Source organism: Panulirus ornatus, chromosome 21 (genome assembly GCF_036320965.1).
Source record: "Panulirus ornatus isolate Po-2019 chromosome 21, ASM3632096v1, whole genome shotgun sequence".
Taxonomy (NCBI): Eukaryota; Metazoa; Arthropoda; class Malacostraca; order Decapoda; family Palinuridae; genus Panulirus; species Panulirus ornatus.
Genome location: NC_092244.1, coordinates 27,875,180 through 27,902,382, shown reverse-complemented (window position 1 = coordinate 27,902,382; position 27,203 = coordinate 27,875,180). Strand labels below are relative to the sequence as shown.

General features: G+C 43.4%; 1 protein-coding gene across 4 annotated transcripts in view; it reads right to left on the bottom strand.

Annotated features, from left to right (window-relative positions):
- Positions 1-1,479: 1,479 nt before the first annotated feature.
- LOC139756427 (uncharacterized) overlaps positions 1,480-27,203 on the bottom strand; it is a 414,929-nt gene continuing 389,205 nt past the window's right edge. For all 4 annotated transcript variants that reach the window (XM_071675860.1, XM_071675862.1, XM_071675861.1 and 1 more), the window contains 3 exons: positions 20,128-20,261; positions 18,045-18,273; positions 1,480-3,259 (listed from right to left, as the gene is read on the bottom strand). In XM_071675860.1, coding sequence (XP_071531961.1) covers positions 3,189-3,259; positions 18,045-18,273; positions 20,128-20,261 — 434 coding nt within the window. In that variant the 3' untranslated portion in view covers positions 1,480-3,188. The remainder of the gene's footprint in view (positions 3,260-18,044; positions 18,274-20,127; positions 20,262-27,203) is intronic.

Genomic DNA, 27,203 nt, shown 5'->3' with positions numbered 1-27,203 from the left:
CACTGCTTCTAACAACTTTCCTCCCACACCATATATTCTTAATACCTTCCACAGAGCATCTCTATCAACTCTATCATATGCCTTCTCCAGATCCATAAATGCTACATACAAATCCATTTGCTTTTCTAAGTATTTCTCACATACATTCTTCAAAGCAAACACCTGATCCACACATCCTCTACCACTTCTGAAACCACACTGCTCTTCCCCAATCTGATGCTCTGTACATGCCTTCACCCTCTCAATCAATACCCTCCCATATAATTTACCAGGAATACTCAACAAACTTATACCTCTGTAATTTGAGCACTCACTCTTATCCCCTTTGCCTTTGTACAATGGCACTATGCATGCATTCCGCCAATCCTCAGGCACCTCACCATATATATATATATATATATATACATATATATATATATATATATATACATATATATATATATATATATATATATATATATATATATATATATATATATATATATATATATATATATATATTGCTATGACCTCCGACAATAGAACTCGTACCTCTGTTTTTCATGCACTTTTCTCTGCCATGTAAAAAACTCGTCTCTTCTCGTATTTCATTTTTCCTCGTGGTTATCTACAGTTGCCTACACGCAACACTGTGACGTACCTGCGTAAGATCGTCTTCGTTTCAAGCCAACAGTGCCCATAACATGGAGGTTTTAGTGTGATATGTCCCGGTTATCGAGAACTCCAGTCATCTGGGTGGTGATACGTCTGGCTTCTCCTGAGCTGCCTCATTTATGAACCAGGATTCTGTCCATCCACCAGAAATTTCGGTTTCGTAACTGTTAACACGAACTGGTTAATACAGTCAGTCGGGAACAACCTCCAGCAAGTGTTTTGTGGCTAAACGAGGCACTGCTAATCATGGTCGCAATTTGAGGTGGTCTTGCATCGATCGTCTTCAGGTTCTGCAGGCGAAGGAGGAGGAGGACCTGTTTTTGGACCACACGTCTATCAACCCAAGACCAGAATCCAGGGAGAATCTCTCAGACAGCAGTGGATCGCGTCTTGCTTCACGGATGGGAATCCTGGGCACCAAATGCTGACGTGAATTGATGACTGAACTTATCAGAACAATCTTGGGATATCACTGTAAGAACGCTATAAACCTGTGTGAGAGGAGGGGGAGGCGAGCTGGTGTGAGAAGATGAGGAGGAGGAGGAGGAGGGGGAGGAGGAGGGGGAGGAGGAGGGGGAGGAGGAGGGGGAGGAGGAGGAGGAGGAGGAGGAGGAGGCGAGCTGGTGTGAGAAGAGGAGGAGGAGGAGGCGAGCTGATGTGAGAAGAGGAGGAGGAGGAGGCGAGCTGATGTGAGAAGAGGAGGAGGAGGAGGAGGCGAGCTGATGTGAGAAGAAGAGGAGGAGGAGGAGGAGTAGGTTGAGACGAGCTTGTGTGAGAAGCGGAGGAGGAGGAGGAGGAGGAGGGGGCGAGCTGGTGTGAGAGGAGGAGGAGGAGGAGGAGGAGGAAGAGGAGGAGGAGGAGGAGGAGGAGGAGGCGAGCTGGTGTGAAAAGAGGAGAAGGAGGAGGAGGAGGCGAGCTGATGTGAGAAGAGGAGGAGTAGGTTGAGACGAGCTTGTGTGAGAAGCGGAGGAGGAGGAGGAGGCGAGCTGCTGTGAGAAGAGGAGGAGGAGGAGGAGGAGGAGGAGAAGAGCTTGTTGGAGAAGAGGGAAGGAGGAGGTTGAGACGAGCTTGTATGAGAGGAGGAGGAGGAGGAGGAGGAGGAGGAGGAGGAGGAGGAGGAGGAGGAGGAGGAGGAGGTTGAGAGTTATTGTGAACAAAAGTATAACGTATCCGGGATGGGGTGGGGTTGGGGGGTAAGGGGAGAGACAGGGAAGACCTGGAGGAAACGGAGAGTGTTAGGTATGTGCGAGGAAACACGACAATGGATGGGTAAAGATGGTGGGGAATTTGAGCATCCAAGGTGAGAGCGGAGGCTGGGATCCTCAGTGTGTTAATGAGCGTGTGGAAGGACAGGCAAGTGTCTGGTAGGGCAACATTAGTTGTGTGTGTGTGTGAAGGTACCGCAGCCTCGACAGTGATGTATGGATGAGAGCATTGGAGCATGAATGTAAAAGAAAGGAAGTGTGTGGTTTGGCCAGAAATGAAATGCCAAAGGACGATGTGTGAAGCGGAGCCATCGTGTAGGGAATGACGGTGACACTTGAAGTGCTGTAGATATCATAGTATGAACGAGAGAGCTGATAAGTTTGTGATGAAATGTTGAGGACTTACGGAGAGGATGAGTCAAGAAAGACTGAATGGGTCAGAAGTAAGGGTACCTAACGCGAAGAGACCGAGATGGGAATGGAGAGGATTAAGTGTAGGAAGCTCCAGACACTGGGGTCTAAACATTCAGGAGGGTGAAAGGCGAGCATAGCACAGAAATGGAATATGGGGGGCAACGTGCTGTAAATGGAATGAACTAAGGCATATGAAGAAGTCAAGGTAAAACATGGAGTAATCTGTGGGGCTTAGTTGTGGATGATGGGCTCTGGTTTCAGTACATCATACATGACAGTTGGAGAGTGAATGTTGGAGAAATGAGGCCGTTGTTCGTCTATTTCCAGATAAAGTGGGAAAAGCAAGCAAGCAAAAGAAATACGAAAAGAGTTTGGGAAGTGCAGGGAAACGCCACAAGAGTCTTGGACAGACCAAGGTCTCTGGTGTTGTAGGAAAGGTTTGCACTGGGACAATGTTTCCGCTCGAGGGCTGACTCAAGAGCAGTCTTTGAATATGAAGTAAGGGAATAACAATACTTATTTCTTAAACACATGCCCTTATACATGACAGTTCCATATACATAATCTTAAGGAAACTAAATCTGATTCGACTGATTCACCTTCTAAACAAACCCTGTACACATCAGACATACTTGCAAACAAAATCATGATATTTGCTAAGATAAATGTATTCCATTAATTCACCTCTAGCCAGCTCAATCTCTCACACCACATCAACGTAACATGAAAAGTACAAAAGAACAAAAGTTTGACAACTGTTTATCCATTCTCAACCTCCTCGTAATCACAGACCTCTGGGATACCTACTGTGGTCACATCGAAAGCTCATAAAATATCAGATATCTAATACCATAACTACAGTAATTTGGTTGTGTTGGTGACGGCGCGTAAAAACTTCCCGTAGGAGCGTTGCTCTCAGGTTCCCAAGTTGGAGAGGAGTAACAGGAGCAGTAACAGGAGCAGCAAGGCTGACGAGCATCCTGCACCTGCAACAGGCATAGTTGGGGATAACATACGAAGGTAATGGTGCTAACATGTGAGGCCCTTTGATGTGGGAGATGGTCTTTTTCTCTAAATATTTGAGAGGTTTCATCCGAAACAGGTCCTGAACTGCCTAGCACAGGAAGTCCCGTTGTAAACAAGATCTCATTTCTGCACAGATATTTGGCAGTAAACATCATATAGCTAAAAATCTTCTTCCTCCTCCTCCTCCTCCTCCTCTCTTCCATCCCCTTTTGCCACCATGATCTCTATTTCACACTAGTAAACTAGAAGTCGTGTCTAGTCACAGTGCCATTCTGTGCCACCTAGTCAAGAGTCAACAGTAGGGAAAAAGATCTCAAATGAGTCCTTACACATTTCCCAAGAGAACGTGCCATCTCCCCTACCATCAGGAGATGGTAAGGGAGATGGTTCCTGGTGTGTGTGTCATCCAGCATAGCTCACATACTTCAGGAGAAGGTTAGCAGAAGGCGAGGGACGTAACGATTACGACTGGATCCTGGAAAATGTCATTTGATGAACACTGTTGTTCCTGGAACACACAGCAAATGAAAAAGAAAGCTGGTATGAGGAAGTTTAATAATTTGCCAACCTCCTAGCGATGCACAAGCAATTTACCTGAAAAAGAGGATCGTGGTGAAAATTATGTGACTATAGATTACATTTCTATTCAATCAACAGGAAGTGTCTTCTCTTCGCTCAAAAGAATCCAGATAAAAATGAAATTGTGGTGGCCAAGTCTGTAGGCTCGTACAATGAACAGCCATGTGTCGTGGGAGGGAAAAGAAAGAAATATAGAATTACGTGGTTCCCTCTGGAGATCAGCCCCAATACGAACCGACTAAAAATATGTGAGACGAAGGGAAAAAAATTTTTGGTTTTAGTCTCGGTTCCGAATGATTTATGAGTCTTGGTAAGGTCGAGCGCCACGCTGTTCATATTTGCTAAAATGTCAATGAGAAACAAAGGAAATGTGCTCAGTGAAGCTTGGTTAGAATTCTGAAGTTAAAAAAAAACAGAGGAATTAATGAGGACAGACGTAGTTCTGGCTGAAACAAATGCAGCGCTCGCGAGAGCGTCTCGTTGAACTTTACTCTTAAACCAAGAGACAGAATGACGATGGGTCACAAGGACAGACTTCGACTCGACACACTTATACGCTGGCAATACCTCAAGTTCCATATGAGCCAGACAGAAGGTGTAGCAGACTTATACCTTGACGACATCGATCAGACAGTCAAGTAGAGACGAGGGCAAGGGTGATCGTCATAAAGATGTCGAGACTTCCTTCCTGTTATCTCCTGTTGCTGAAAGGATATCCTTACGAATTCGTATGGCATGGTCGACATGCGTGACCTGAGCGGCGTTAGCGAGATTTCGAGAGACACACGCGACGGGTGTAATATTATCGTATGTCAGGGAGAGTCGTGGCTATAGAATTTTTTTCATATCTTGTTGCATGAAAATGCGTTCACAAGGCTGTGGGAAGAACAAGTAATTGGGTTGTTTAACTCAAGGCAGGAAAAGAGGAGGAGGTAGTTGGGTGATTCTCCACTGGTTAACAAAATGGACTACGTCTGAAACAGAGGAAATTCTCATTGCTTAAAGATTTCACCAAAATGCATTTTTTTTCTCGTAGCCAAAGTCGAAGTTGGAGACGAGAGAGGTGAGCAGAGCCGTGTGCAGGGAGACACCAGCGCCGCCAGCCACCATGCTACTACCCGCTATCCACAGTGGGTTGAGTGGAGCACCAGGATGAAGCTGTGGAGGTGGATTTGATCCTACACTGGAGCACGTCGAGGCTGTCATTTTCTCCTCAGTCTGGCTGAGGTGAAGTCCAGCGGTGGACGGGATACTCGGTGGAGAATTGCTGCTCTGCAGGGAGGCCACGGGTGCAGATCGCTCAGGACTGAAGCCAACTGACTGATATTTCTGGTGTCGTATTACTGGGGCGATTGCTGGAGGTTGGCGTCTCGTGTGTTGGCGTAATCGGATCACACCTCCCCCCTCCAACAGCCTCTTCTGATCGTAAATATTGGCACCTCAACAAAGGTGACTGGAGTAACTTACGAAAGTTCTTCTCTGACTTTACTTGGGTAAGTTACTGTCTCTTATGTAGTGATGTTCCTGTCTCCGCCAAACGCATGGCAGAGGTTCTTGTTGCAGGAATGGAAGCATGTATCCCCTTTTCATCCATGATGACCTCTTCTGCCAGTCCATGGTTCAACCGTTCCTGGTCTGAGGCCATTCAGACACAGGATCAGGCATACCGGGCTTGAAAAACTCTCCTTCCTCCGACTCCCATTCAGCTTTTATCACTGTCCTGTAATCCGTGCATGCACGTTATCCGTGAGGCGAAGCGTTCCTTTATTCAAAGGAAGTGCGATAACATCTCCTCGTCATCCACTGAAAGGTCTTTCTGGTCTTCAGCTAAGGGCATCTCAAACAACTTTTGTCACTTTACCTTTCCTTCGCTTTTCCTTTCTGACGGTATTATAGCTGTCTCTCCCGTAGACAAAGCAACTTTGTTCCCCGTTTCTCCTCTAACTCCACCTTGGATGACTCTAACAATCCTTCACCCCCTAATGCTCCTCTTACTAAGCCTTTGTCCCTCACCATAATCTCTTTTCTGGCCATACATCTCTAGACACAAGCAAAGCTTAAGGTCCTGATGGCATCCATCCCCGTGTACTGAAAGAGTGTGCCTCTGAACTTGCACTTGTGCTGGCTCGTTATTTCGTTTCCATTCAAACCTAGACCTTTTCCTTCTTGGTAGCATACGTTGGTATATCCCATCCCTATGAAGAGTGACACTTCTTACCCCTCCAACTACCGTCCTCTTGCTTTGACATCTACCATTTCCATAGTCTTTGAATCCCGTAATCTTGAATCTCACAGTCTTCTCTCTGATCACCAGTATGGCTTCCGTAAGACGAGATCCACTGCTGATATTCTTTTTCCTCTCTAACAAATATCTGGTCATCATCCTTGAAAGATTTTGGAGAATCCATTGTCGTTGCTCTTCACATATCCAAAGCTTTTGACACTGTGTGGCGTCGGGGTCTCGTCTCTGTGGAGAATCCTATGTAGTTGCCCTCCAGTTCTTTTGGCTGATCAAGGTTAGGCCGTTTTGATAACTGTTTCTTTCCCTACACCTCGAAGTTTTGGAACTCTCTACCCTTTCATGTCTTTCCAAACAACTATGGTTTGACATTTTAAAAGACAGATTTTTTTTTCGCTTCCTCCAAAATTCGTAAATACTTTCTCTTGTATCTTAGTTTTCCTTTTATCCTCCTCTCTTTCAATTAAGGCCCGGCTTCTATGTGGGCTTCTGTCCGTGACTGGAGCCGCCGACGTAAAAAAAGAAAAATCTAGTTTAAAAACTTTGGGTATTTTTTAGACTGCAGTTCTTCAGTGAAGGTCCTTTGACGGCCTTTATATGTCTGATTGTTTACCAACGCGATTTACGTTATATCGCCAGAATCAAAACTATGAATGTGTTATCATGTCTGGTCGCAAACTGTGGTGAGTTGGGTACACTGTTCCTCAACCCAGAGCACGCCATGTTGCCTTGATGTTTTTTTTTCTAAGATTTGGAGAAGGAACGTACGAATATTGAGATCTCTTTCTCGTCCAGTTATATATTCAATTAGAATATCTGTCTTTGCGTGTGACCTGTTGTCGATCATATCCCTTTCTCTGAAGATACAATGCATATCAATCTATCTGGATTTTTAGTACTTCCAAAAGAGCTTAATTGAAGGATTATTTAAGACTCGTGAACATTCTGTCTTGGGTCTGGTTCAACTGGCAGTAGGAGGGAACATCTGGTGTCATGTTCATGATCATACCTGCAGCCCATTCTGATCCGGAGAAAAGATTGGTTCCTAAATTGATCATCCTGTAATCACGACTCTATAATTCATACTTGATTACGACTTTCGGTAAATTACATTAAGTTCGTATAAGTTGTATTCAGCTGAAGTTAGATGTAAATGGTGATCAAAACATTGAGATTTCAGCTCATTCTGTTTAGGCTTCAGTTAGGACTGTCGAAGGTACATTAGACCAAGTTCAGATTCGGATAGAAGTTGACGCGATTGCTGGACTTGGTAGCGAAGAGAGATTGAAAAGAACTTAACCATAGCTGGGTGGTTGACCTTCACACGGTAGCCATAACAGAGAATAAACCTTCTAGACGTAACCACGAAGCTGACAGACCCCAGAAGACTGAACGTAACGCTGTAACAGTGTCAGGCTGATCGAACATCTGATAGATAGGAAAATAAGAAGACTTATTCCATTCATCAGAAAGGTGGGGCTAGTGAGCTGTGCAATCACCGCCTTCACACTACTTCAAGGAAGACCTCGAGTGCTGGAAACATAATTGGCCCTAAGGATGCCTTCGAATAAAAGCAACCCAGCCTAAAACATCGACCCCTCGCCACATACAACATGCACACCAAATTTTTTTTTTAGGAGCATCAGTAACCAAGGGGGAAAAAATAAGCAACATCCACAGGGAAATCAAACCAGCGACTCGAGTCAGGTCTTAAGGGAGACAGAGCCAGGGTATGACCCTGTGATGCCGCCAGGCGATACAACACACACACACACACACACACACACACACACACACACACACACACACACACCTAGCGCCCCAGAAATATTTTCCGGATGTTTTCAACAAAAGTCTCCAGTGTGAGGCCCCAGCCATGAGGGAGGAACTCACTCACTCACTCACTCACTCACTCTCTCTCTCTCTCTCTCTCTCTCTCTCTCTCTCTCTCTCTCTCTCTCTCTCTCTCTCTCCCTCAAAGGCCCAGTCCTCTGTTCTTAACGCTACCTCGCTATCGCGGGAAATGGCGAATAGTAGAAAAGAAGTATATATATATATATATATATATATATATATATATATATATATATATATATATATATATATATATATATATTAATTATCATTATCATTATTATTATTATCATCATTATTTATTATACTTGATCGCCGTCTCCCTCGTCAGCGAGGTAGCGCCAGGAAATAGACGAAGAATGGCCCATCCACTTACACACACACACACACACACACACACACACACACACACACACACATATATATATATATATATATATATATATATATATATATATATATATATATATATATATATATATATATATACATATATATATATATATATATATATATATATATTTTTTTTTTTTTTTTTTTTTTTTTATACTTTGTCGCTGTCTCCCGCGTTTGCGAGGTAGCGCAAGGAAACAGACGAAAGAAATGGCCCAACCCCCCCCCCCCCATACACATGTACATACACACGTCCACACACGCAAATATACATACCTACACAGCTTTCCATGGTTTACCCCAGACGCTTCACATGCCTTGATTCAATCCACTGACAGCACGTCAAACCCTGTATACCACATCGCTCCAATTCACTCTATTCCTTGCCCTCCTTTCACCCTCCTGCATGTTCAGGCCCCGATCACACAAAATCTTTTTCACTCCATCTTTCCACCTCCAATTTGGTCTCCCTCTTCTCCTCGTTCCCTCCACCTCCGACACATATATCCTCTTGGTCAATCTTTCCTCACTCATTCTCTCCATGTGCCCAAACCATTTCAAAACACCCTCTTCTGCTCTCTCAACCACGCTCTTTTTATTTCCACACATCTCTCTTACCCTTACGTTACTTACTCGATCAAACCACCTCACACCACACATTGTCCTCAAACATCTCATTTCCAGCACATCCATCCTCCTGCGCACAACTCTATCCATAGCCCACGCCTCGCAACCATACAACATTGTTGGAACCACTATTCCTTCAAACATACCCATTTTTGCTTTCCGAGATAATGTTCTCGACTTCCACACATTTTTCAAGGCTCCCAAAATTTTCGCCCCCTCCCCCACCCTATGATCCACTTCCGCTTCCATGGTTCCATCCGCTGACAGATCCACTCCCAGATATCTAAAACACTTCACTTCCTCCAGTTTTTCTCCATTCAAACTCACCTCCCAATTGACTTGACCCTCAACCCTACTGTACCTAATAACCTTGCTCTTATTCACATTTACTCTTAACTTTCTTCTTCCACACACTTTACCAAACTCAGTCACCAGCTTCTGCAGTTTCTCACATGAATCAGCCACCAGCGCTGTATCATATATATATATATATATATATATGTATATATATATATATATATATATATATATATATATATATATATACATATATAATATATATATATATATATATATATATATATATATATATATATATATATATATATATATATATATATATATATATATATATTATATATGTATATATATATATATATATATATATATATATATATATATATATATATATATATATATATATATATAACACCCATACACGCACACATACATACATATACATATCAACATGTACACATATACATACGAAAACACATTCAAAGACATATACAAATATACACATGTGCATATTCATAATTGCCTTCATCCAATCTCGGCGCTACCCCGCCCCACAAGAAACATCATCGCTATCCCCCGCTTCAGGCAGGAAAACAGACAAAAAAAGGTCACATTCGTTCACGCTCGGTCTCTAGCTGTCATGTGTAGTGCACATGAGGCGCAGTGGTGCCGGGAATGATTGATGTGTGAGTGTTACTGTGCTCCATCAGCAAGAGATAACACCACGAGTGAAAATTCATCTATGGCTCCACTGTGTCACTGGGAGTACAGCCTGGTCAGAGATCTTTTCACTTCAAAGGAGTCTACAGTTCCCTGCTACTGGAAGTAGTGTAGCCTTGGGCTGCAGGAGCCTTTGGAAAGATCCTGGAATAACACCAGGACTCTTTTATAGAAATTTGGTCCTGGAGTAATTGTTATTAATGAATAAATGAATGAATTTATCTTTATTTGTATTCATTCAGAAATAAAATATAATCATACCCAAAATATCAGTTATACATAAGGGAAGTGATGTGCATGAAACAGCATCATAAGCATCGTATGAAGACATTTGAAAAATACGAGTGATCAAAATACAAAGTTGGTCATACAACGTATCATATTTACGACGAAATACGCAATAAGATACGTCATAGTCAGAAAGTGATATATGTAAATGATTTCCCTTGTAAATGATTTACCACACTGGAAGGTTTGTCCCTACATCACATAACTCCACCATAACCCGAGATTAGGGAGTGAGTCTCCCACTGGCATATATATACCTGGCTGAAATGCTCGTGGTATTGCACTCTACAACCAGAGGAAGATTGCCTCTCCCAGGGATGACCGCTGCTGTGTGCGTTGTGTTAGGACAAGACGACATGGGCAGATGAATGCCTTAACCACGGGAAATCTCGTCAACACACACACACACACACACACACACAAACACGCATATTTCATATTTGCTCGCCATCATCCATTCCCGGCGCCACCACCCGCCTCACAAGAAACAGCATCACCTCCGCCCGCGTCAGCGTGGTAACTCCAGGAAAAAGAGGAAAAAAGACCACAACCGCTCACATACATACACGACTTGTCACTTGTAATGCACTGAAACCACAGCTCCCTCTCCACATCCAGGCCCTACAGACCTTACCATGGTTGAGCCAGGACGTTTCACATGCCCTGGTTCAGTCCACTGACGGCCACTTGACCCTAGTATACCATGTCGTTCCATTGCACTCTATTCCGTGCACGACTTTCACCCTCCTGCATATTCGCCAATTTAGTCTCCACCTCGGACACATATATCCTCTTGGTCAATCTTTCCTCACTCATTCTCTCCATATGTCCACACCAATTCAACACACCCTTTTCTGCTCTCTCAACCACACTCTTTTTATTTACACACATCTCTCTTACTCTTACATTACTTACTAGATCAAACCACTTCACACCACATATTGTCCTCATACAAATCATTTCCAACACATCCACCCTCCTCTGTACAACCCTATCTGCAGCCCACGCCTCGCAATCATATAACGTTGCTGGAATCACTATTCCTTCAAACATACCCATTTCTGATCTCCGAGATAACGTTCTCTCCTTCCACACATTCTTTATCGCTCCCAGAACTTCGTCCCCTCCCCTACCCCTGTGACTCACTTCCGCTTCCATGGTTCCATTCGCTGCCAAGTCCACTCCCAGATATCTAAAACTTCACTTCATCCAATTTTTCTCCATTCAGACTTACCACCCAAATTCCTTAACCCACCTGAATCTAATAACATTGCTGTTATTCATATTTACTCTCACCTTTCTCCTTCCAAACACTCTTCTAGACACAGACACCAACTTCTGCAGTTTCTCACTCGAATCAGCCACCAGTGCTGTATCATCGGCGAACATCAACTGACTCACTTCTCAAGCCCTTTGATCCTCAACACATTCGCCATTTCCTGCGTTAGCGAGGTAGCGTTAGGAACAGGTGACTGAGCCTTAAGAGGGAAAATCCTCACTTGGCCACCTTTTCTGTTGAAAACGTGAAACAGGAGGGGCAGATTTCCAGCCTCCCGTCCCCAACCCTTTTAGTCGCTTTTTTTCGACACGCAGTTAATACGTGTGAAGTAATCTTTCTCCTCTAAACCTTATATATATATATATATATATATATATATATATATATATATATATATATATATATATATATATATATATATATATCCACTCATATGTTAGGTAGTCATTTTATCGACCAGCTCCTAGGGGAGGATGAACAGCTGGATCAACTGTGGACTGGCTGCCATGGGCGGCCTCTGAATGCGTCATGATCGACAGCGAGAACCATTACACCACAGAGGTCCATAGTGACATCATTCGTCGGTAGTGACATCATTCGTTGGTAATGATATTATTCGTTGGTAGTGACATCACTCGTCAGCAGTAACATCATTTGTTGGTAGTGACATCATTCGTTGGTAATGATATTATTCGTTGGTAGTGACATCATTCGTCAGCAGTAACATCATTTGTTGGTAGTGACATCATTCGTTGGCAGTGACATCACTCGTTGGTAGTGACATCATTCGTTGGCAGTGACATCACTCGTTGGTAGTGACATCACTCGTTGGTAGTGACATCATTCGTTGGTAGTGACATCATTCGTTGGTAATGATATTATTCGTTGGTAGTGACATCACTCGTCAGCAGTAACATCATTTGTTGGTAGTGACATCATTCGTTGGCAGTGACATCACTCGTTGGTAGTGACATCATTCGTTGGCAGTGACATCACTCGTCGGTAATGACATCACTCGTTGGTAGTGACATCATTCGTTGGTTCCAATTTAGGTATGCAACAGAGTTATTAGCACTGTGGAAACCGATTACCCATCATGTAAACAATGAGTTTATTGAATGAAAACGTGTAATTTCCACAGAGGCAAGTAGCTGTGCATGCCGCTACAAATGCTGTAAATGATTTCCATTCTACGAAATATGATTCCGAGACGCAATTGACTTAAGGAAACAGAATTCCACTGAATATAGACACGTCCAACTCTCGGGTTGGGTCGGCTGCAGTTTCCATAATGGTTTCAACTCTACATAGTCTTCCAAAAGCTGTATTTGAAGTCATAACCAAAGTATTAGAAAATATGCTCTTAACCCAGCAGAGCGACAGCTGAATTTCTTACCAACGTGTATCCAACAGGCTCCAACAAGCCAGCAGAATAACGCGTTTTGTATCTGCTCCAAGTAGTTCATATACCCATGGCTGCTAACATCACCCTTCCTTCATGTTACTACCTCATAATAATCTCCTGCTCTCCATCTTGCAATTCAGGTACACTTCTCCACGAATTCAGGTCCATCTTTGACCATTTTGAAACACATTCTCAGGTCTGTTCATCTCACATCCTTATATCTTAATTATGTTCTGTCTGTCTGTCTGTCTGTCTGTCTGTCTCTCTCTCTCTCTCTCTCTCTCTCTCTCTCTCTCTCTCTCTCTCTCTGTTCTTTCTACCACACACTCGTACTTCACTTTCGCACACTAGGTTAACCTTAGCCCTTTCTTTCCAGACACACAAAACTCACAGTCTCCAGACTATGAGCTCAAGGTTCCATCCGCTTCGTTACATTTACGTTTAAGTAAAATTTCATAACCACATCACCGCCTTTGCTGAATGTAATCCCCATATTTTGCCTCCTTAATAACCTCCTCTTCCTACATTACCCTCTATGGTCTGCCATACGTCTCCTTCTTCCATTGGGCAGTTGCTGAACAACATGATCCTTTTTTTTCCTGTTTTGTTCTCCTGTCGCTCCTCAGTGTTGTTTTAATCTGCTGCTGCACAGCTACAAACATGAACACATAACACGAATTCTTTACAGTCAATTACAAAACGCTTTTTCCCCAAATGCGGGAAAGCTGCACACATCCTCTCCTGCTCTGATTACATTCCCTGACGTGTTTGTCTCACAGAAATTATACGATCGGAAAAATACTCTATCGTAGCGCCATTCCTTCCTATCCATTTCGACCCCTTTGCCACACGTATCACTTAATTCTTCAGTTATCATCCTGACATATTCTCGTAATCGTTTTACGATCACTCTGAACTCGCTTTCATTTTTTGTGGAATGGTGTAGCGCTTTGCGTTCGTCCACGACTTTGTTACACTGCGATTTACTCGGTTTCACGCACAGAGGATGGATATATATATACCTTTGCAACGCTTATCTTCAAGGTCTTGCAAATAAGTTTTACTGTTTCTATTTACCTCTAAGGATTCTCGTCATTCAACAGACTGAAAACATTCACTTTCATTTCCCAATTACTGTCTCCTCTACACCTGTATATTTAAGGACGTTCTGTATACAAGTGTGCATCTCTTGCCGACATCCGGTGCCTTAAGTGACTTACTTTCGAAACAACATTCATTCTTTTCACACGAATTCAAGCCATCTGATGGTCTGGTAGACCCACATTCCTTTCCCAAAGCCGTGTCTACATTCATGATCAATCTTTCAACTTTTTTCTTTATCTTCGTTGACTTACATTTCAAGTACACTTAAACTCCTCTGTTCCAGAATCATCATCACGCATCCTGTACATTCCTTGCCAGATGATCTCATACCTACCATCACCTTCTGTTCCACATCCTTCAATCACAACCCACACATCGCTCCTGCAACCCATTATTATGGTCGTGACTTATTATCCCCACCAACTCTACTCCATCTCAGTCCCTTGTCTTTATTCTGTAACCCACTTGAAAACCACTGAGTAACACATCCCCAGCTTATTTTTGATATTCCCTATTACGTCTCCTCGACTTTCCTCTCACAAATCACTCCTCATTATACCCTTCACGTTTCTCTCTTTCCCTCCCTCAATGCTTCACTTCCCTTCCTGAACCCATATTGTTCTTTACCCATAAGCAGTTCGGCGAAACCTTTTAAAAACGATCCCTTACCACACTACCATTTTTCAATCCCTTTCTCCCATATACAAGGGAAGGATTAGCTTCTTCCAGTCATAAGGATCATAAGCACTTTTACACACTTCCACACACGCTCACCAGAACCCTTCAATTGTTTGCACTTCACTATCTTACCCACCACTCCATCTACACAGTCAGCTTCTTCATACAGTCAGCATTGCTCTTCCCTCTATAATGTTATCCTTCCTCTATAATCTTATCCTCTCCCTGTGACGAATAGAAAGGGTATATCAACCTCTATGACGATTAGAAAAAGTTTATCAATCTCTAAGACGATTAGGATGGGGCACTTCAATCTCTAGGACGATCAGAAAAGGCATTTCAACCTCCTTGACGATTAAAAAGGGCATTTTCAAACTTTAGGATGATCAAAAAGGGTATATTTCAAGCTCTAGAGCAATCACAAAGGGAATTTCAACCTTTAGGACGACCAGAAAAGTATCTAAACCTGTAAGACGATCAGAAGGGCATTTCAACCTATAAGACGATCAGAAGGGGTATATGAACCTCTAGAACGATTAGTGACACATCTTACACAGACCCTGGTACAGTCTGGATTTACTGATACATTTTTTCTTGTTCGTGTTTTTCGTGATGTCCAATTTTTTGCCATAAGAGTTCAGGAATCCATTCTCTTTTTTTTTTTTCAGAGTCCGACAAAAACGACCACAGCAAGCAAAACTCAAACCAAAGTTTGAATGAGCAACTTAACGAATGAATAACGATAAGGGAGAAGGATGAAAATGAAAATTATCATAAATACGAAACGTTGTTAGGATAAAGAGAAAAGAATACGTAAAGTTATTAATAGTATCATTTACAATGTTTACGTGTTGAATGAAATCAAGGCAGTTGTAAAATATAAAAAAGAATGCGTAGAGTTATTTACAGTATCGTTTACAGTTTCGAACTAATGACTTATGACATGGCTGTTGAGGCGTGTGACAGGAAGAAGGTACACTAACGTAATCTACACAGCATTTTGAGCTACGCGAATCCTAGCGAATTCGAAGACTTTTGGAGGTCGAGTGTGAGGCTTCCACAACCGCTACACATAACGAGTGTTATGGGGAAGGCAGTTACGTTTTATCGGCGCTTCGATCTTCAGCGACGTGCTTAACGTACTGGATGGAAACGACTTATATTTATGGCCCTGGGAGAGGGGGATACTTTAATGGCCTCGCCCTTGCTTGATCGAGAGCCTCGCTGTAGCTTCAGCTGCGCGGTCGCGAGGTAGCGATAGCAGAGAGAGAGAGAGAGAGAGAGAGAGAGAGAGAGAGAGAGAGAGAGAGAGAGAGAGAGAGAGAGAGAGAGAGAGAGAGAGAGAGAGAGGTCTTCTTCAAACGCATTGCACGGAGGGAGAAGAAAAGTAAAGGGGGGTGTGAGCTACGAGCCTATCGTAAACCATACGATAATTCCGCTCCCAGACTCAGGCGCTCAAGGTTCATAAAGATCACAGGAAACGTTTCGTAAGATAAGGTCTTACAAAACCTGTTGCGCGGGAGGGGGCCCAGTCTTTTACCGGGTCCCACCGCCCCAACCAGTCATCGTGTGTATATAAAATCAAATTAGAACCATAAACACATAGTCTCGAGTGTCTTTTAACCCATGAACTTCAAAGTATGTTTGTATAGCATGGGGCTACATGCGAGTCATGTATCTAAGAGAGTTCGTCGCTTAATATGAAGGAATATAACATCTGGCAAAGGTGTGGCTCGACACATTCGAAGCTCCTGCACAACAGATAACGTTATGATCTTTTCAGAATACACACGCTGTGGTGAAAATCCCCGGAATAGAGTATATAACCTTTAAAACTGGCGGTTGTAATGCGAGACACTGAACCTCAACCAAGAGATGGTAGGTGCGGTCGTTACACAAGAGGGGGATTCAGTTGCCACAACAGACCCGGAAATGAATTGATCCTTTTGGTGTTACACAAGAGACTGAACTCTTCATCACCATCATCATCATCCACAAGGCCATTAAAGAAAATGAGGAATTCGTGATTACTCAGAGGTTGTGTATGAGAACCTCGTCTCACTTCCTCAAAAGCTCTTCGGCATTTGATTTTATCTATTTCAACCTTTTATTTTTGATTGAACAGAAAAAATATTCCTTCTTCGTCCCACAATTGCTTTCAGACCGATTAGTAAAACATCAGTGACATTTACCTTTTCTGTTTAGGAATATATAATCGCCCTGAGTATCCCTGCAAGGTAGCCTTTTGCATTCCCGGCTGTTTATGTCGAGCAGGAAGAAACTCCTATGGTCAAATCGTTGTTGTTGTTTGAGATTAAACCTCCATACAACTCGGGAGGTGCGGGCCCTATGCTCTAGGGCGGCCCGCCGGTGGTGAGGGACCTAAGCACTAGGGCTTAGGGCGGTTGGGCTTGTCATCCCACCCGACCCACACGAGGACTAGGCTCCCTTTGAGGGCACCAGCCGCAAGAAAGCAGCAGGAACGTACAAGAGACGGCCAACACTCTGGTCTCTGCATCCACACACCCTGCTGCTCTGGCCTTCTGGAGTGATCTACTCTCATCCAACCCTCCGCTTGCCCCTCCACCTTTCCCTCCTCAGCCAATCACGAAGCTGTTGCACCTTCCGCTACAAGACTCGCTTAGCCAATCACGAAGCTGTTGCACCTTCCGCCACAAGACCCGGCTGCTCTGACCCTCCCACACACATCCAGCTGTCTCATCAATCTTCGAAACTCTAGGGTCGGTGGTTCATCTACCTAATTAGCTCATTACGTAATATCACTGGAAACAACATATGATCAACTTGTGGATGATTATGCATGATTCGCGTACGAGACGCCCGTATTGCTTTGATGGAGACATACGTCTACTGAAACAGTTCACAATCATGAGACCAACAATGAAACGAGAATACTTCCATTACAGTCTAACATTAATCTGTCTGGTACTCATTGACATGTAACAGCACTGCACCCATCCCACCAGGACCACTTCGTAATCACCCACTAACCCCACAGCACAGATGTAGGGCTTCACACGTCAGCAACCTGTGCCTTTCACAAGCGTAAAAAACTTGTACAGATAATATCTACTTATATCTTACATATACAGATACTAACAGAAAGAAAATATATGAAATACCGATACATAATGCTTATACGTCTGGAGAGAAAATACATAAAGACTGCTTAGAATTACTCGTGCCTTCGCGTTCAAAATACTTGGTGTGGTCACGTCAGTCATGCAGAACCCTGGCGCACAGAACAGAGCTGGGTCTTACCTCCTGTGGAGGCTCCTTCGCGAGGGGAACTCTCCACGTAGTGCGAGTCCGTGATCATGACCTCGGTCGAGAGCCTGTAGACATGGAGTATGGAGGCGGTGCAGCGGAGCATGAGCACCCCCTGCTGGAAGTGTTCTCTCTGCAGCAACATGTGAAGGCCAGACCAAGACGTCTCACACCCTTCAGTGTCCGTCTCGCCGGGGTAAACCACCACCGTCTCCCGCGACGCCTGCGGCAGAAGGGAGAGTGTTGGACAGGGGCTCGCATACGAAGAGGGTGGCGCGAAGCCTCCACACACACACACACACACACACACACACACACACACACACACTCACGGACGACATCACATCAACAGAGATGAAAGCAGAGGTCACACGTTGGCCTAACTAGTAATGTGGGAGAGGTCACACGTTGACCTAACTAGTGATGTGGCAGAGCTCATACACTGATCTAACTAGGCATGAATCAGAGCTCACACGTTGACCTAACTAGTAATGTGGCAGAGCTCACACGTTGACCTAACTAGTAATAAGGCAGAGGTCATACGTTGACCTAACTAGTGATGTGGCAGAGCTCACACGTTGACCTAACTAGTAATAAGGCAGAGGTCATACGTTGACCTAACTAGTGATGTGGCAGAGCTCACACGTCGACCTAACTAGTCACGTAGCATGCCTCACATAGCATACGAACTGCACATCGTGTAGTAACACCACAACACCAGCGTTCTTACTTGATACATCACGCATATAAAGTATAAGTAATACTGCACTCCCAGTGCTACTAATGCCTTGGTGTTAAGTACCCGTGTTAAGTATGCTAAGTAGCACAATGCTAATAATTACGTTCCTTATCACTAAGTAGATTAGTTAAACACCACTTCATCAACACCTGTGTTGCGCGGTAACACTATACTCTCAGTGTTGCTAATTGATTAGCGCACCATCCGTGCCAGGCACGTAATGAAACACTGCACTCACAGTGTTGCTAATTGGCTGCAGGCAACACATACTTTCACAGCCTGCCTGAATTTCAATATGATTAGCGAGTACCTCGATTAATTAATAAATATCTCATTTTAAACTTTCCAAAATGAGAACATTTTTCTTTTAAATATTCATGGATGAAAAATCTTGACTTTTTAAATTCATGTTATTGACAGAGATCTGCGACTAAGACCATTTCTGTGTAGCTTTTTGGTAGGATAATATTGTAATGGTGATGACAACCCATGGGAAAAAAGGGCAATTTTATGGCAACTTATGGGAGAAAGGGACAATTCTATGGCAACCTATGGAAGAGAAGGGCAATCCTATGGCAACTTATGGAAGAGAAGGGCAATTCTATGGCAACTTATGGAAGAGAGGGGCAATTCTATGGCAACTTATGGAAGAGAAGGGCAATTCTATGGCAACTTATGGAAGAGAAGGGCAATTCTATGGCAACTTATGGAAGAGAAGGGCAATTTTATGACAACCTATAGAAGAGAGGGGTAATTCTATGGCAACTTATGGAGAAGGACAATTCTATGGCAACCTATGGAAGAGAGGGGCAATTCTATGGCAACTTATGGAAGAGAAGGGTAATTTTTTGCCATCCCGTGGAAGAGAGGCGTAACAAATGAAGCTATCAGGAAAACCGAGTATTCAGAAATCTAACTCAGTTTCATACACTGAAATCACATGAAGACACCACCTTTATTCTGTACTAAGCTCTTCAAAAAAGAAAAAAACTATTGTTGGGATGTTCAAGTAATATGATATGAGTTCCCTGGATTACGTACCAGACTAATGGTTCAATGACCCAAACTACCAACTAAATAAACACAAGTGGACAGAAATGGAGTCTTTAAGTAACATGGAATCTTCTTGCAGTCAGAATATATGCAGTATTAAGACGTAAAAAAAAAGAAAACTGTACACTACTGACGCTGTTTTATATAGGTCTTCAAAATATTTGTTTTACTTCCTTGTTTACAAAAAACATTCATCTGACGTGATCAGGAGCCTCGCTATCCTCTGACCTACCGTGTGGTTGCTGACGTGCTAAGTGAGGTTGGGAGTGCGCCACTATGACCTACCTGGTGACTGTTGATGTGCCAGGTGAGGGTGGTGGGCGGGAAGGAGTGAGGTGACGAGCAGTTCAGGAGGAGCAAGTCGCCCACCCGGTAGCTATCCCGTCGGCCTGTGATGGTCGGGCCCCGCGCTGGGATATCTGTGCAAACATGTCACACTGTTGACTCAGAACCATGGCTGGAATCATGCTAACACGGTTATCATCAATGGTAATATTTCCATTCCTAATTGCCTTTCCCTCTTTAAGTGAGGCGGCGTCAGGTACAGGAGAAAAATGACCTCATTTGCATGGATATAATGTCTGTGACGTCCAATGGACCGAAACCAGAACCATCGATCCACAGCCATATACTATTGACAAACTCTACGGTTTACCTTGACTGCTCCATATGTTGCGGTTCGGGCAATTGACGGCACGTCTCCTCGCTCCCCATATACCACATTCATTCATGTTGTCCAAAGCATGCCACTTGCCCTACGACAGTTGAGGCCCACGAAAATCCAAGAACTCCTTCACTAAATCCTTCCATCTATCTCGTCCTTGCTCCTCTTGATAACGTATCTGCTCTCGTCTTCCTCAATCGTCCAAGCTATTTCAACACACCACTTTCACCTGTTTCATACAAGCTCTTATTTACACACCTCTCTCTCACCCAGTCATTACTTACTCGATCAACCCTTCCCACATCCTTTCCAATACATTCATCCTCAACCGAAACTTTGCAACCCAGGGGCCACGCCTCGCCTCCACACAATACGGGAAGAAGTATCATACCATCAGACATCTCTACTTTCACCATGGCGTGGACACTCCTTGGTATCTAATACACTTCATCTCCTCCATGTTGTCTCCATTCAAACTCACACTCCAACCAACTTCCAATCTCCCTTCTCTCCCCTGCTTAATCTTAAACCTGAACTAATCATTTACATAAACTCTCAGCTTTCTCCTCACACACACACACACACACACACTCAAACTTAGACACCAGCTTCTGCAGTTTGTCATTTGAATCTGCCACCAGAGCCGTGTCATCTGCAAACAGCAACTATGCTCGAATTTTGGACTCATCCATCCCCAACAGACTGCCAGCCTGTCTCTCTCTCTCTCTCCAAGACCCTTACGTATTACTTCCCTCAACACCCATCTATGAACATTATATTTTGGATATCATGTCGGATACCATTTAGAATAAAGGAAAATTTGAGGAAGAATATGTAGTCAGCAGACCAGGTGATGAAAATCGGTCTAAGAAATCAACTAGACAGAATAACCAAGTTCCTTCGTTTCCTTGGTAGCGCCTGTTGGAGACGTTGTATAGCGCTACTCACGACACAGTCACTCTCTCACACAGCACACAGACGCTGTGCCTCACACGCAACGCTGTAGCCGTTCGACTTGAAGGTATACAGTATCTTAGATAACTGTGACTTAAGACCCTGTATGCTTTCCATTTCTGTGTTCGAAGGCAATGAGCACAAAAAATCGAACATTCGGTGACAACAGAAAGTTCAGAGTTCAAAAACAGTAACGAAGAAAATGAATAGATAAATGAATATATATATATATATATATATATATATATATATATATATATATATATATATATATATATATATATATATATTTATTTTATTATTTTTTATTTTGCTTTGTCGCTGTCTCCCGCGTTAGCGAGGTAGCGCAAGGAAACAGACGAAAGAATGGCCCAACCCGCCCACATACACATGTATGTACATACATGTCCACCCATGCACAATATACATACCTATACATCTCAATGTACACATATATATATACACACACAGACATATACATATATACACATGTACATAATTCATACTGTCTGCCTTTATTTGTTCCCATCGCCACCTCGCCACACATGGAATAACAACCCCCTCCCCCCTCATGTGTGCGAGGTAGCGCTAGGAAAAACACCAAAGGCCCCATTCATTCACACTCAGTCTCTAGCTGTCATGTAATAATGCACCGAAACCACAGCTCCCTTTCCACATTCAGGCCCCACACACTTTGCATGGTTTACCCCAGACGCTTCACATGCCCTGGTTCAATCCATTGAGAGCACGTCGACCCCGGTATACCACATGTTTCCAATTCACTCTATTCCTTGCACGCCTTTCACCCTCCTGCATGTTCAAGCCCCGATCACTCAAAATCTTTTTCACTCCATCTTTCCACCTCCGATTTGGTCTCCCACTTCTCGTTCCCTCCACCTCTGACACATATATCCTCTTGGTCAATCTTTCCCCACTCATTCTCTCCATGTGACCAAACCATTTCAAAACACCCTCTTCTGCTCTCTTAACCACACTCTTTTTATTTCTACACATCTGATATTATATATATATATATATATATATATATATATATATATATATATATATATATATATATATATATATATATATATATATATTTTTTTTTTTTTTTTTTTTTTTTGCTCTGTCGCTGTCTCCCGCGTTTGCGAGGTAGCGCAAGGAAACAGACGAAAGAAATGGCCCAACCCACCCCCCATACACATGTATATACATACGTCCACACACGCAAATATACATACCTACACAGCTTTCCATGGTTTACCCCAGACGCTTCACATGCCTTGATTCAATCCACTGACAGCACGTCAACCCCGGTATACCACATCGCTCCAATTCACTCTATTCCTTGCCCTCCTTTCACCCTCCTGCATGTTCAGGCCCCGATCACACAAAATCTTTTTCACTCCATCTTTCCACCTCCAATTTGGTCTCCCTCTTCTCCTCGTTCCCTCCACCTCCGACACATATATCCTCTTGGTCAATCTTTCCTCACTCATTCTCTCCATGTGACCAAACCATTTCAAAACACCCTCTTCTGCTCTCTCAACCACGCTCTTTTTATTTCCACACATCTCTCTTACCCTTACGTTACTTACTCGATCAAACCACCTCACACCACACATTGTCCTCAAACATCTCATTTCCAGCACATCCATCCTCCTGCGCACAACTCTATCCATAGTCCACGCCTCGCAACGATACAACATTGTTGGAACCACTATTCCTTCAAACATACCCATTTTTGCTCTCCGAGATAATGTTCTCGACTTCCACACATTCTTCAAGGCCCCCAGAATTTTCGCCCCCTCCCCCACCCTATGATCCACTTCCGCTTCCATGGTTCCATCCGCTGCCAGATCCACTCCCAGATATCTAAAACACTTCACTTCCTCCAGTTTTTCTCCATTCAAACTCACCTCCCAATTGACTTGACCCTCAACCCTACTGTACCTAATAACCTTGCTCTTATTCACATTTACTCTTAACTTTCTTCTTTCACACACTTTACCAAACTCAGTCACCAGCTTCTGCAGTTTCTCACAAGAATCAGCCACCAGCGCTGTATCATCAGCGAACAACAACTGACTCACTTCCCAAGCTCTCTCATCCCCAACAGACTTCATACTTGCCCCTCTTTCCAAAACTCTTGCATTCACCTCCCTAACAACCCCATCCATAAACAAATTAAACAACCATGGAGACATCACACACCCCTGCCGCAAACCTACATTCACTGAGAACCAATCACTTTCCTCTCTTCCTACACGTACACATGCCTTACATCCTCGATAAAAACTTTTCACTGATTCTAACATATATATATATGCTGGAAAAACCACATGGAAAAGGAAACACGAGATCCTAAACGCATGTCTGTTGTGATTTTGTTTATAAAATGGCTTTGAATAGGGCCACAGCTGCCCCTGCCATCTCAGCCCAACATTATAAAATAGGGCAAAAGGAAAGTGTTTACACCGACAGCCATATGGCAAGACCTAAGCGGACCGCGTCGCCCAGGGCCATGCAACAAGCGCGTTTATGTTCAAGCAGACACTACCATAAAGTTTATGTTCAAGCAGACACTACCATAAAGTTTATGTTCAAGTAGACACTACCATAAAGTTTATGTTCAAGTAGACACTACCATAAAGTTTATGTTCAAGCAGACACTACCATAAAGTTTATGTTCAAGCAGACACTACTATAAAGTTTATGTTCAAGCAGACACTACCATAAAGTTTATGTTCAACCAGACACCACCATAAAGTTTATGTTCAGGCAGACACTACCATTAAGTTTATGTTCAGGCAGACACTACCATAAAGTTTATGTTCAAGTAGACACTACCATAAAGTTTATATTGAAGAAGACGCTACCATAAAGTTTATATTCATGCAGACACTACCATAAAGTTTATAGATGGAGAGAAAATGCTGAGTCAAAACACCGCTGAACAGCTGGCTCGTCTCCATGTTGCCTCGACGCCTGTATACAACAAGGCTGTGGGGGGCTGGGTCGGTCTTCACATTCCACACACACACACACACACACACACACACACAGACCCCGTCTCATATACTGTTTTCCTTATGTTTCACTAAGTGGTATCAACTCCATTGCCTCTATAAACCTTCGAGATCTAATACAATTAAACCGTTTGAACTCTTCTTCCTCCGTCGCCAGGGATTCGTGTCTTATTCCGAATCTTGTTTCTTAATTTCAGCTGCCGTAGCCAGACCTCTCATTTTCTCGATCGCTTTATTTCCTTCGAAGACTTCAGAGGCTCAAATTTTCAGGAACGTTTTATTTGTAGTCTTTGGGAACTATCATTTTCTGGAACGTAATATTTGTTGTCTTTGGAAACCTCCTGCTTTCTGGGACGTTTTATTTGAAGTCATTGGAAACCTCTTGTTTTCTGGAACGTTTTATTTGAAGTCTTTGGAAACCTCTTGTTTCCTGGGACGTTTTATTCGCAGTCGTTAGAACCTCTTGTTTTGTGGAACGTTAATTTTTTTTTTAGTCTTTGGAACCTCTTGTTTTCTGGAAAGTTTATTCCCTTTGTAGTCTTTGGAACCTTTAATTCTCTGCAGTGTTCCATTTTCTTTATAGTCTTTGGGAGATTTAATTGCCTGCAGTGCTCCAATTTCTTTGGAGTCTCTGGGACATCTGATTTTCTGGAACGTTTTATTTCCCTTGTAGTCTCTGGAACCTCTGATTTTCTGGAAAATTCCGTTTTCTTTGCAGTCTTTGGTCAAGCGCCATCGTCCGTCTGCACCTCCGTCTCCTAATGTTTCATAGGAGCGTAGGCTCTGCCTTCCCTTGATTAACTCACCCACAACTTTTAAGTCTGTTCTCCTTATCCTCTGGCACAAACCCTGAGGTCTCGTTACTGATAAACGTCTCTTATCTCCGAGTCTATCGTCGCACCAATTTCTTATCTACGCATGGGATATATAGCATTCTGAGGACGATGAAGTAGGAATGGCAAGGAGAGGTAGGTGTTTAGGTAGGTGGGAGTAGTGCTGGAATGTGTGGATAGTCGAGTAGTAAGGAAGAATGATAACACTGGTCCATGGACGTGGGGAAAAGTTGCTATATCTTTCAGTACAATTAATGAAGTTAGCTAAACCTAATCTTCTCATTATCCCTAAGTAGGATATTTTTGTTTTTAATCACGAACGGATTCCAAACGATTATGTAGTGCTGGTTGCATGTACTGATACACGCTTTATTTAAGCGAACGATGTTAAAACTTGCTATTTTGAAGGGGAAAATGACAAGCCTATTCAAAACGTACACCTCTGCCTTCATACACGCGTTTGGGGAGAGAAAAGACTAAATGATACATATTGAAATAATTCAGAATCAGGCGCAGTTATCGAACAAGAAGAGTCCGCCTTGTAAGCTTTAGCTTAAGCTGAAAAAACATTTATATATGTTCATTTTCTGTTTCAGATCGCCTCAAGATCCTCATTCGTCCAGCACCGATGGAAAAGGAAAGTATATGATAAAAATAAAGAATAGCCTATGTAAGGAAGTAGGAGGAGTTGAACAAGAATACACAACAGAAGATGTGGACAGAACAACACTCTCTCATACGACTTACAGGATGCGTATTTTAATGCTGGTTGCTCACGGCCGGGATAGGGGATGAATGTATGAGGATAGAGAGGATAGGTAATGGTGTGTGTGTGTGTGTGTATGTGTGTGTGTGTGTCTGTGTACAAGGAGCTCCTACAGTTACTTAGCCCAAGGATGAAACTCTTCGCTGAGGACACTACTCACGGCTTAATCTCATTCAGTCTCTTTGGAGAATCTCTCACATTCAAATTTTTTTTTCACCGTATCTCTGAAGGACATTACTGAGTACGATTCCGTCCAATGTGATACTTTGCCGCAGGTTTCGAGGGGGACTGATGTGGCCAGGAGTGCTCGAGGCCACCAGACGGGCACAACAATATTCTTTTCAATGCATATGGGCAGCGTAGGTGACCTGGAGGTCGTGTCGCCGGGGTGGGATGCGACACGCCTCGCACAGCCCATGCCGAGCCACCATCAGTCTCGTCTATGGCTCTATATACATCAGTCACTCTCTCTCTCTCTCTCTCTCTCTCTCTCTCTCTCTCTCTCTCTCTCTCTCTCTCTCTCTCGTTTCAAATGACATTTTCCTAAAGTTTTTCGTTTCCTTCTTTTAGTTTCATTCTTTCTTTTCAGCCTTAGTCCTTCTCGTCGTCTGCAGACAGCCCACTAATCCCGGCGTGTTGGCCAGAATGGACAATGTCTCCCGGTTCGAAACTTTCTCGTCCTACTTTCGAAACAGCTTTTCGGGACTTCATACAGGCGCTACATGGGGCTGGAGCCGCGTCGTTAACCCCATACTAAGTGATCACCTGAGTTCCTCACTCCATCTACCAGCATACAAACCAGCCAGCTAATGAACCCACCAGCCAGTAACCCAGCCAGCCAATGATCCTCCCAGCCACTGACGACCAGGCAGCCAGTAAACAACCAAACTGCTGGTAAACGACTCATTTCGACCGAGATCCATCCAGGAAACAGAGTCAGTGAGCTGATCAACCGGGCTAGCAGCAGGATATGCAGCTAACCAAGGCATCGAGTCAGTGAAGTATCCAGACAACCAGGAAGCAACCAGGCAATCAGCCAACCAGGAGGAAACCAGCCTACCAGTCAGCCAGCCTACCAGTGGTTCAGTCAGCCAGCCTGCCAGTGGTCCAGATTG